The sequence below is a fragment of the Apodemus sylvaticus genome, chromosome 5 (assembly GCF_947179515.1).
Source record: "Apodemus sylvaticus chromosome 5, mApoSyl1.1, whole genome shotgun sequence".
NCBI classification, from domain to species: Eukaryota; Metazoa; Chordata; class Mammalia; order Rodentia; family Muridae; genus Apodemus; species Apodemus sylvaticus.
Window position 1 is genome coordinate 129,475,859 of NC_067476.1, and position 12,035 is coordinate 129,487,893.

Genomic DNA, 12,035 nt, shown 5'->3' on the forward strand with positions numbered 1-12,035 from the left:
GAACAAACCTCAAAAGCAGGACACCTGCAGTCTCCTCCCTATGGGCTTCTCCTCTTTAACTATGGCCTTTGAAATTGTCATTACTAGTGTTGGAAATTTATTTAGGTTATTTTGTTTGTTTGTTTAAATGTCTTCTGGCCTTGTCCTATCCTTTCTGGGGATGAGCTTCTGAAATTATTACTTAAATGTTCCCTTGACCCACGGAGACACTTCTATCCCATGCACTCCATGGTTTTCACTTTCAGATTCTACAGACGGACTTTCCCTCTCCCTCCATTCTAGGCTCAGTGGGGCTGGTGAGCAGAGAGGTCCTGGGCCTTTTTCCTATTGGTTTCCTCATCAGAAATACACTACTAGGGGTAGAGTTAGCTCAGTGGTAGAACACTTGCTTAGCATGCATGAAGCCCTGAGTCCCAGCATTGCAAAAATAAAAAACCCAGGTTGCCTTACACAAAGGCAGCACAGCTAGATGTGGCCATCCAAGGATCAGTTTTAAATGAGCTTTGGTTTTGCCTATATACATGTCTGTGTGCTAACTGGTACCCACAATTACAGACAGTTGTAAGTTGCCATGTGGGCGCTGAGAGTCAAGGCCTGGTCTTCTGAAGGAGCAGTCACTGCTGAGCATCTCTCGGCCTCCCCCAAGGACCAGGTTTTAAAGGCCATCTCTCCCTCTCCTAGCTGTTGGGAGTGAGTAGGAACATTTGATGAGGGGCAAAAGGCAGTGGGGGGAAACCTGACTGAACCTCACAGAAGATTCTGGTTTGAAATGCCACCCACTCTGATCACACCAGTTAGAATTAAAAAGCCAAAAAGGGAGGAAAGCAAGTCTGGGAATGCGTAAAGATAGTAGGCAAAGGAGTGAAGCACTTGCTCATGTTTGGTCAGAATCGAACTTTTCAGCCGGTATCCTGATCCCCCTCTACCAAGGAAGACTAGGATAGTTGGGTCACAGCTCGAGCTCCTACAGATGGGCAGGGTAGTGTCAGCTGCGCCACTGAGTAAACCTGAGCCAGCATTGCAAAGCTCTGCAAGCAAGGGGCTTGCATACCCACAGGCAGGGAGTAAAGGCACGCCAGGACCCAGTGCACCCATGACGCATGCACTTCTTCAGGCTCTGGCTTTCTGCGGGCACACCTTCATCCTGCAGTGGCTCCCCTGTGCCCACTGATGCTCCCCATGACGGATGCAGAGGCAGGAGCTGCAGAATGCATATGTGAGGCTCAAAGGGTAAGGGATGCCTTCTTGATACAGTGCCTATCCGTGTAAGCCGTGGGGAGTGCTGCCCAGCTTGGCCTCTGCTGGGATGGAAGCTGTGGCTTACTCGAAGGACATCTGGAGTCTATTTTACCTCTGCCAGGGCAGGTGCAGGAATACATGGGAGAGGGGCCTCTAAATACAAATCTTTGCTTCTGAGTTCCTACTGGGAAGGGACCTTACAATTCTGTTTAACCCCTTTCTGACTACAGAACTTGTGTTCTGTAGATCCTATCACCTTTGAGGGCTGATGTAAGTTAGCCACTGGGACCAGTCTAAAGTCATGGCCGAGAAGAGAAAGGATAGCTGGGCTAGGGACTGAATCACTATAGAGGACATCTGAACATCTAGCTGGTACGCATGGCAGGCATGGGTTAAGGAGGTGTTCTGGGTAAGCTACTTCTGTTTGGGTTGGGACCACCCTAGGAACATGGTTAATAAATGACAGCTTTCTCTTTTGAGTGGATTTATCATAGGTGCTATGAAAGCAACTCCTGCCTGTTAAACAGAAAACCAGCACGGCCAGGCCATACTGGAGAGTCGCTACCCAGTCCTGCAGTGGTGGCTGTCATCCTTCTGAGCTATCTGTGCTGGGTCAGGATCCCAGAGCCAGGACAGAAAGGTCAGGCTGGGAGGGTACACCTGCCATCTCAGCTCATTCTCAGCATCCTAGACTGCAGATCCAGGGGTTCGCCGCCCTCTTCACTCGCCCAGCTTTTGTCTGCTTCTCCTCCTCCAGCTGCTCTATTCAACAGCCCTCCTTGATGACCTGCCCTCCCTGTGCGGAGGCCTTGGCCTTTGGAGGCCTCTGCTAAGGGAAGCAGTCAAAGGTTAGGCCGGCACGTGCCTCAGCCTATCGGCTCATCTCAACACCCTGCTTCTCCAGACTCGGCCAACAAAAAAAGGGGGGGCAGTCCTGTACCCACGGCTCCCTGCAGCCCCCACACAAAGGGGAGGCGACAAAGACATTTTCCACGATGGCAGGTGTTGGTATCAGATTCCACCCAGTGTACTGGCAGAAGAAAGGCAGGCAAAGCTGGGCGCCACAGGCAGCACAGACATGTAGGGGCAGGAGAGTGGGCAGGGCCCCTTGGGAGGAGGCAGAGAGCAGGCCAGGCAGAGGCCAAAGAAGGAGAATGGGTGTGTAAAGTCAACCGAGGGTCTGGCAGGGGTGGGGACCCACCAGAGTTTGACTTACCTTGCTCAAGTAATCGTAATGAGACGAGTATGTATTTTAATCTGAAGGGAGAAAAGATAAAAATCCAGTGAATGGGAGGATGGCAGGCGCCCAGGGGCAGCTTGATAACGACACACACAGCTGATAACACACGGACCCCGCAGCTGCACCTAGTCCTAAAGCCTCGTGCACCACTCCTGAAAGTTCACTTCAACACTCACTTGATGGGATCAAATGCCAGTCGGTGCTGTGTTCACAACTGAGTCGTCAGAAGCATGCGCACTTGAGGGAAGATCTCAGCTTTCGGGTCCTTATGGCAGGCCCCTATGACCTGCGCCACGCCATCTTACTCCCTACACCGTCCACAGGCACGGTTTTTGCTTTCAGAAAGCGGTTTTCTACCCCACCCTCCGTTCCCTAACTCTCCTGAGTTCTAGATAGGTCGGCCCCAATTGAGGCTGAACATTAGCAGAGACACAAAACATTGTGCACATTGCTATACCTGTAAACTCAGACTCTCTGCTGATCTCATCTGCCAAGGCTGGCACAGTGATCGGAGATTTTTCTAACACCCTTTGGGCATTCTTTCTTTATGCCTCTCTGAAGGAAGTGTGTGTACGTACTTCTATGAAATCTGGTTTTCTAAGCTATTGATGAACACTCAGCTCCAAGTTCTGAGTACTTGGGGTGGGAAGCCACAATCCTTAACCAGCCCTGGATGACCAAATGGCTGTTCCTTGTCATACTGTGAACTTGACTCCTTCTCCATGTGATGGCATGAGCAGCTCTGTCCCGGCTAGGGATCTAGTAGGTCCTAAGACATTAATGCAATTTTCCAATTTTCTTATTTTTCCAGTGTGCCATGCTGCAGGGCTCCATTTCATCTAATGGAAGATGGCAAGCAGAGTGTGCCTGTGTGCATGGGTCTACCTTGAGTGGAGAGCCTCAGGTTTTCAGAGCCATGCCCCTGATGCCCTCCCATGTGAGAAGAGGCTCTTTATGAAGGGGACCCTTGATTTCACTCTCCTGCCCCCCTCCCACTCTGGTTATGCTATGCATACAGGCCCTTGATTGGTAGAAGCCCAGAAAGCAGATGGTGCTCTAACAATGGAAGACTTGTTTGTAATTGCTGATGAGGACTGGTTTGCTCCTCTCCTGAGGGTCCCCAGACACAGCCTAGTGTGGTGTGCTGGCCCACAAAGACTATCTCAGTAACTGCCAATCCATGGTTGAATTAAGGCGATGCATAGACAGAGGCGGTTGGAGGCTGCCTTGATTATTCCATAGGGTTCAGATGTCACCTGCTCTTGACATGCAGGCAAGACTCTTGAAGGGTGAGTTCCCAGTTGCTGGGACCAGGGAATAGGCTGTAGCTTCTTAGTACAGTATACAACCCCAGGGGTTAGCACACATACTGCTGGAAGAGTCTAGAAGAGATAGCACTGAGCTTGGAGATAAGGAATGAGAAGAGACCGTGAGGCACACAATGCCTCAGAGGAAAGAGGCACAAAGTATGATTTTTTCCATCTTTCTTTTTATCAATCTGGACACCAGATATGTTCTGAGTATATTACAGGTTGTAGCAAAGGATACAACATACAAAAGCCTTGCTTTGGGGGCCACAGCAGACGGGGAGTAGAGCACACATATAAGTGGGCACACATATTTCTGTGGTATCCTAAGGGAGAGTCAAGTTAGGAAGGGAAAGTCTTGAGAGGTGCCATGGTGACTTGAGAGACGCTGAACTGCAGGGTTACAGTGTGTCTTGAATAAGAAGACATGCCTGGACATCAGTGGTGCTGGGACATCAGCAGCCATGTCCTTCACATGTAGGAGCACCTGGAGAGAGACTCCTGGAGAGACCCCTTCACAGTCTGTCTACCTCAGACACTAGGTAGCCTGGGTATAGCCAGTTGGCAGCTCATACCTAAGTGTCTGAGCCTGGAGAAGAATCCAGAGGCCATTTTCAGAGAAGTGTTTTACTTTTTGGTGTTGTGTGATTTCTTTGATATTCTGGATATCAACAAGGGTTTTCTTTTTAAATTCAGAAATAGCCAATATGGTTGGAGGTTTGTATTCTCCGCAGGTCATCCTGGAGTTGCTATTTGAGAGCCTGTCTGTCTCTTAGGGCATGTTTCTCTCAGCTGCAAAGGAGTACAGTTTGAAGCAAGCTTCTTATCTTTGAGGAAAGCCTGCTGTCCAGCATTGACACCTGGGGTAAATGTGGGCCAGGGTGGACAAGATATGTGGCTGCCTCTCCCTATATCCTTGTTACTGAACAGTCAGTGTGAAAATGATTAACTGGTTCAAGATAATTAGGAAAGAGAATGATTTTGAGAGTTGGCATGGGTCAGGGAGAAAGACTGGACCAGGGTTCCAGCTTTAGGCAAGTGCTAACTATTCTCCCAGCAGGAAGGCAGGCAGAGGAGGATCAGAGCCTGACTGGGTTATTCAGACCCCTTGGAATGGCTGTGAGGCAGGGAACAGGTGCAGGCAGGGGACGGGGAGCCTGCACATGCAACTCAACACTGGCAGGCCAAGACCAGTGGGGATTTGCCAGCCTATTAACATCTCCAAATGGCCAAGGATGGCTTCCAGTATTTCCAATCCAGCAGCAGTGGCTATGTCCTGGCTCCAGTCCTGGCACTAGGGTTGGCTTCCCCTCCTTGGTTGTTGGTCTTGCCCATCAACGTTGGTTCTGAATCAGAAAGCCAGGATAGCTGGACCAACAAGCATGGGGGAAGAAGAAAGCACCTGAACTGTGCACTGTGGGCAGGCACACTCGTGTTAGGGACTTAGCAAACAGTTGGGACATGAAGAAAAATTGCTGGCTTCTTTCTTTCCCAAATATTATGTGAGCTTAGGAACTCAATGTACACATGAATGAAATTATGCAAGTATAATCAAGCTAATAAAATAATTTAAAAAACACAATAAATGCATAGCTGGAGAGATGGCTCAGTAGTTAAGAGCACTGACTGCTCTTTCAGAGGTCCTGAGTTCAATTCCCAGCAACTACATGGTGACTCACAATATCTGTAATGGGATCTGATGCTCTCTTCTGGTGTGTCTGAAGATAGTAGTTATAGTATACGCATATAAATAAGTAAATAAATCTTTTTAAAAACACAATGAATGCTACATCATGAAGGAACTTTGAAAACATGTTATGTGAAAGGCGCCAAGTCATCATATCACCTGGCTGCGTTTATATGGGCAGAAGAGGCAGAGAAACGAAGGTGGAGCAGTAGTTTCCTAGGACCAAGGGTGAGGTTTGTGGAAAGAATGAAGATTATGAGTGTGCCTTATTTTATTTCTAGGGGAAATGAAACATTCTAGAATTAGTCTCTGGAGTCAGCTGTACAATCTGTGAAAGTACTAAAAGTATCAATAGCTTACTTTAACTGCATAAACTGTATGATATGCAAATTATATCTCAATACAAGCCCCCCCCCCCACCTTTTTAAAGTCTTCTTTTGTTCCTTTATATGGTGGAGATTGAAACCAGTGTGCATGGTGGTTAAGCATTTACCAATGAATTATACTTCCCTCCCAATTTATAAAACAAGGCAGAACAGGACAGAAAGTGGTCTGAGAAATATTCTGTATTCTCTATTCCAAAAGCAACACCATAATGTCTTCAAGATTTAGGAAGAAAACCCACCTGTGGGCCCAGGAAGGAGGGGGCAGGGTCACGATGAGGCCATGTGGATGTCACCAACAGCTTCTGAGCTGAGCCACTCTACTGACTTCACAGCACCCTCAAAGCTAGAACATGTCCTGTAGGTGACACACTACTTGTAGTACTCAAAGCTGACTCTAAGATGTCCTATAACTTGAGTTCAGCTTTCTGAAAACAATTCAGGAGGGACCAGGAGTGTTCTCCCTCTGTGCTCCCTGGGTTGGGGGTCTGTCACTTATGACTGTATTTTTTAATTCCCTGATAAGCAACAGCTTTAAAAAAGTGGCAGTTAGGTCTGTGGACATTTCTGGGATAGCATTGTGAGTCCTAGTATGTTCTGAGGTATCCAAGGAGACATCAGAGAAGAGGAGCGATGGAACTCTTTCGTGGTTTTATTGATAGAAACAGTCCCCTTGGAGCTGGGGTGGGACTGGGGATATGGTCCTATGATGGTTTACTTATTCAAAGTGTATGAGTCCTCAGACCTAATGTCTAACCCAAACACAAGAGCAAACAAAGAAAACACCCTGCTGTCTTTAGACAGTCAGGAGGTAGTATGGGCCTGGGGTCAGGGCTTGTCTACTGGAGCTCCTGCCATGCACTCCACTGAAGGTGGGAGCAGACAATTACTCAGTTCACCTTGGTTGCATTTCTCAGGTGTGTGGGTCAAAGGAGGAGAGCATTTGCTACTGGTACCACAAGTTGCCCAAGCCATAAACCCAACAAATTAGCCCTTTCTGCCTTTGAGGGGAATGCTCTGTTTTTGGTACAATAAAAGGGTTCCTCTTGGTCACATGTTTGATTACTCCTGTGTATTTGTTTCAACACAATAGGTGCCCAAAGGCAGGGTCCCTGAATGGGTCGAGAATGAGTCTTGTCTGGGACAGAAAGACTTAAGTGCCAAGCCCAGATCTTACCATGCTCAGGCAGCCACAGCCACATAATATAAAAACACCACTTTCCTCAGTTCGTCACCTGCCAAGGGGGACAAACCTTCCTCACAAGGTGTGGAATGTGCACAGAAATGGCCTGTTGTAAACAGCAACTAAAGTCTGTGCAGTGTTCTGCAGACCTTTCCCTATTGTTCTGAGATGGGGTCTCGTTGAATTCCCCAGGCTGGCCTTGAACTCCTGGGCTCCAGGGATCCTCTCATTCCAGTCTCTCAAGTAGCTGGGCCTGCAGGCATCTACCACCACATGAGGCTTTTTGAGTGAGACAGGGGTATAAGAACCAGTTCCTGTTCCTTGGGTCACTCAGTTGTTGGTTTTCTCGGTACTGGGCACAGTTATTTACATAGCTCTTCAAGGCTAGAGTGAGGTGAACGACTTTTTATCAAAGTTATACCTTCCTTTCACCCAGGGAACCAACATAAGGAACTGCATCCCATGGTACTGTGGTGTGTGGGCACAGTGAATTTTCAGGAGGGATGTCTCTGCATGGCCACAGCCTTTGCCCGACAGTCACAGTACCACAGGCCTGTTGTGTGTCTGGTAACACGGTGAATGAGTGTTCCTGCTTCCAGTGTCCAGTCTCTCCACAGAAGCCAGACTGGACCTTTCAACTATGACCATAATGTGTCACCCTACTTCTCCAAGAGCTTCTCTTGATGGCTGATTCCTTCTCTCCAGGGCACCTTTCTGCTTCTCCCACTTCTATGCCTCTCCCATTAACTCCTTAGGATGCTCTTATGGGGCTGGAGCGACTGTCTGAAGCCCTACCCTGTGGGGTTTGTGAGATGCTCCGAGGAATGAAGCTGTTGTCCTGTGGACTGAGTGAGCTGCAGGAGAGGTGTGAGTACCACCAGGATTCTAAGCCAGCCAGAGTTTCAATACCTCATTGTGGCCTCCAGCATGTCGGGAGAATACAGGTAGGTAGAGTTCATCTAGGATTTTATCACTTTATATTCTTTAAGTGGTGAAAAAAAAACCAGGCTTTGGGTTATTCTTTCTCTTCCATAATGCCGTGAACTTTCTTATATGCCAAGAATTCAATGTTGGCCATATTAATGCTGTAAATTAGCTCCCCTTCCCACCCTTCCTTCTATTTACCCATCTTCTTGCAATATTGACTGGCATGTTTCCCCATTTTCAAAAAAAATTTTCCACTCAGCATTCTATGGGGCTTGAAGAAAAAATTTACAGTTTTTTTCCCCCCAGCCAGAACACCTGAATTCAGTGTCACCCTGAATGTCCCTGGAAAGGCTAGCACAAAACATTCCATCTATCCGACTGCACACTCCAATGACAGCACGAGAGCTTCATCTGGCTGTGCTTTGGTTTGCTCTTTGCTAAGTGGAAATCCGAGCAAAATCATTGAGTCTTCCAGGAAGCCCAGCTGCTAAGGCTACACATGGACCACCTGCAAGGACAGATTGACATGAAGGCCACCACTGCCATTGACAAAGAATGGAAGCCTGGGCTGTCCCAAGACCTGGGCTTGTCTCGGTAAACCTGTAAAGGTTATTTTGAATAAGCTTTAATTAAGGTTCATTTCCAAAACTCTGTCTGAGAAAGATTCTTGGTACCTGCTTGCCATCCCTTGGTAACTGCTTCAGTGTCCCCTGAGACATAATTAGCAGTTAGGCGGGAAAGAGATGCCACCTGCACATAGAGTCCTGGAAGGAAGTGGGATGGAGTGGCTACAGTATCTCAGAAGAAGCAGATGCTCTGAGGTGCTTCCACAGACACACATTCTAAACTCCCCGATATGCCAGCTCCATTCCCATTCTCAGAGGCTATGGACTCAAGTCCCAGCACTGATCAGGGGTTGGAGGGCCCATGAGACTCTTCCCCAATCTACTAAGTCCATCCTGGTCTTGTGGAAAGGGCTTGTTAGTTCTCAGGCATCCTATTTTAGCCAGTGTTGCAAAGGTAAAAGCTGAATGGTCAGTGGATGGTGACGGACACAGGAGGTAAGCTCCAGGATCACAAGACAGACGGCACAGCCCACCTCAGGAGAGTCCAAGTCATGGCCAGCGGGGCTGCTTTCACTTGTAGTCACATTTTGCTGTAAATATCTAGGCTATTTTTTTCTTTTTGGACATAAAGCATTCATACAATCTTTTTTTCTCTCTTAAGACTCATTACCACAAAAAAGAGAGACACAGGTCTTCTCGAGGGTCCCAGAACTTTGAGAGTATCCTTAAGTACCCTTCAGAGGTCTGCTCAGTGGCAGCGGCCTACGGAAGGAAGGCAGAGCTGTCACAGATGTCACATCTGACAGGCTGCAGTATCACTTTCTAGCTGACCAAATGGAAAAATATGTCTCACCTCTGCCTGTCTCCCAGAGCAACAGGAGGGGAGTAACGGAGTGTTAAAAGGATACAGGGATGAATAAGCACAAAACAGTGTGGTGACAAACAGGGCCATGGAGAGTTCGCTCTGAACCCCTGAGCATCACTTGCAAAAGCACCCAGAATCAAGTTTCAGTTACTCAGAACTGCACTACCCAGCCTGGGGATTAAGCTGGCTCCTGGCTTCCCCTGTCTCCCCACACCAGGCTTTGACCATATTGCTTGTCACTGACCCACTTTTCCTAAGAGATCGAGAAGGGAGAAGGCAGATGAAATGTAATTATAGGTGTTTGTTCTGCATCTTGCATCAGACCCAACACATCTGTGGTCTGGAGACACACCTGTACCACTTAAAGCAACAGCCTGCCTTCTCCCTGCCCTGATGTTCTATTTTCCTCCTGTGGCATGTACTGTGAAAAAGAGATGGCAGGCATTGTTCTTAAAAGAATTTACAGCCCCCTAGATAAACACACGCACTACAGAGTTACACGGCCTTTAAAAAAAAAAAAAAAGAAATGAAACTGAGACAGAAGTGCAGATGTTCCTGCACTTGTAAGAGTTATATAAATCCATTGTAAGTTGATCGCACTAAAATACACTGTTTTGCTGAGGAAGCAAGCTGGGCCTGGGTGATGGGATTAAGAGTGGTTAATTTCTTTCTATCAATATCTTCTTACCTTTTCAAGAAGACATGTAAAAGTTACAAAACAAAAGCAAAGAGGGTCAGAATTGAGCTGGCTCTGTGGAAGGGATCTAGGCTGGGGCCAGATGGCATTGTTGGGATGGAGGTAGTTATCTATCTGAAGAACACATGGCAACCTTTTGGCCAGGGACAGCAAGTGTGCTGAGGGTGTAAGTTGGGCTGGTTGTGAGCTCTTGAGTAGACAGTGATATAAGAGAACTTATGTTTACAGAAAATTTCTAGATTCTCTACATGTACTTTTCAAATTTAATTCTGGGCTTTAATATCAACAACAAACCAGTCATTGTTGCTTGATTTACAGGACCATCATCACAGCAAAGGCACTGGGTTGGCATGTCTGCGTGTGGAATGGAAGGTGAGGGCTAGTCAAACTTGTCTGCAGTCTTCAGTTGTTCATTCTTAGCTTATGCTTCAACTTAGTCAAAACTTCTAAGAAGAGGCTAGACTTGATGCTCTCTGAAGTCCCTTCTACCAACACACTCTCTGATGTTCTTTGCTGGTTTCCCTAAGCTATAATAAAGCTAAATACATGAGATGCATAAGCATATCAATCTAAGCCTTATTAATACCACTTTAGCAGGGATGGAGGAAGGGAGAAGGAGAAAGAACGGGTACAACTGAGTAACACATAGGGATCACCCTTCCAACCAGCGTGAAAATCTTGTTGGATCAGGGCTGGGCTTTACCTGTCTGTTTCTGGAGGATAACTTGATTATTAATTGTCCAGTAAAATATTCCTTCCAGGATCTATATACTGAATCGTATGCCTGTGAGATGCTGGTATAGTGAGCACCCATGCATGGTGGCCTCAACAAGCGGAAGCTGGTGGGACTTCATCCCTTGGGGAAATGGCAGGTCAACTACAGAACTAGTGCAGCATCTACATCCCAGATTCCCTTTGGGACAACCAAGGTGTAGCAGGATCTCTGTGGCTTTGTGAATTCATTTCATTGGACCAGGTTAGGGTTTCTGATACAATGTCTAAAGCTATTAGAGTGAAAAGCAGAAAAGAATGACAAAAGTCTCTTCTAGGAGACAGATGAACATAGTACTCCTTTCCAAGAGGCCATCCAGGCACACATCTGAGAAAGAGGAAAGTTTGCAGCTTTGGGCAGTGGCAGCATCTTAAGACTGACCCAGACTAATCTGGTTTAAGCCTCAAATATGACCTACATTCAAGCAGCAGACAGTGGATCAAAGTCGGGGTGACACATTTTCTCCAACTTGCTCTATTATCCTGGAGCCTTTCAACCTCGCCTGTCACAAAGGAAAAAGTACTGCTGACCCTGTATTGGAGAAATCAAGGAATGTGTTTTTGAGACTAACTAACAAAGACCTGTGCTCCCTCTGCTGGCCCTCCTCAGCAGTATTGAAGTGGGTGAGAGCGATAACCAGTGTTGGCATCTCAAACAAACACCAGCCAATCCAAGGAAACCGAGAACAAATCTCCTTGAATTTCGTGTTATACATTCCTTGGAATAAAAACATTCTCACCAACTTCTGACCAAGGTAATTTTAAATGCTAAAGGTTAGATTTTACATGAGACATATCTATTGTTCTCAATTGCCAAATTGCTAGCTGTGACCATAACAGTTATTTTGGGATTCACTTATTAACAGACACAAGTGAACTACTCCAAGAGTTTAAGGTCCAGACACAATCTTTAGAGCAGCTTCAGGGGTTGAAAAAAAAAACAACCCAAAACCAAAACCACCAAAAAACCCCAGCAATAAGGAAACCCCCCCACAAGTCCAAACAAGTTTCTTTCCCCCTTTTTGTTCAGTAAGAGCAGCTCCCAAAGGTAAAGATTTACACTATATCCCTTTGGATAATGTCAAACATCAGACTGGATTCTCTAGGTCATTAGCATGCAGAAGAATGACTTCATGGTGAACAGATGCACTTGGCTGTGAGCTGCAGTGA

At 46.9% G+C, this 12,035-nt stretch overlaps 1 protein-coding gene across 3 annotated transcripts in view; it reads right to left on the minus strand.

Annotated features, from left to right (window-relative positions):
- Positions 1-12,035, minus strand: part of Ralgapa2 (Ral GTPase activating protein catalytic subunit alpha 2) — a 294,943-nt gene that overhangs the window by 19,871 nt on the left and 263,037 nt on the right. For all 3 annotated transcript variants that reach the window (XM_052183817.1, XM_052183819.1, XM_052183816.1), the window contains exon 40: positions 2,456-2,496. In XM_052183817.1, coding sequence (XP_052039777.1) covers positions 2,492-2,496 — 5 coding nt within the window. In that variant the 3' untranslated portion in view covers positions 2,456-2,491. The remainder of the gene's footprint in view (positions 1-2,455; positions 2,497-12,035) is intronic.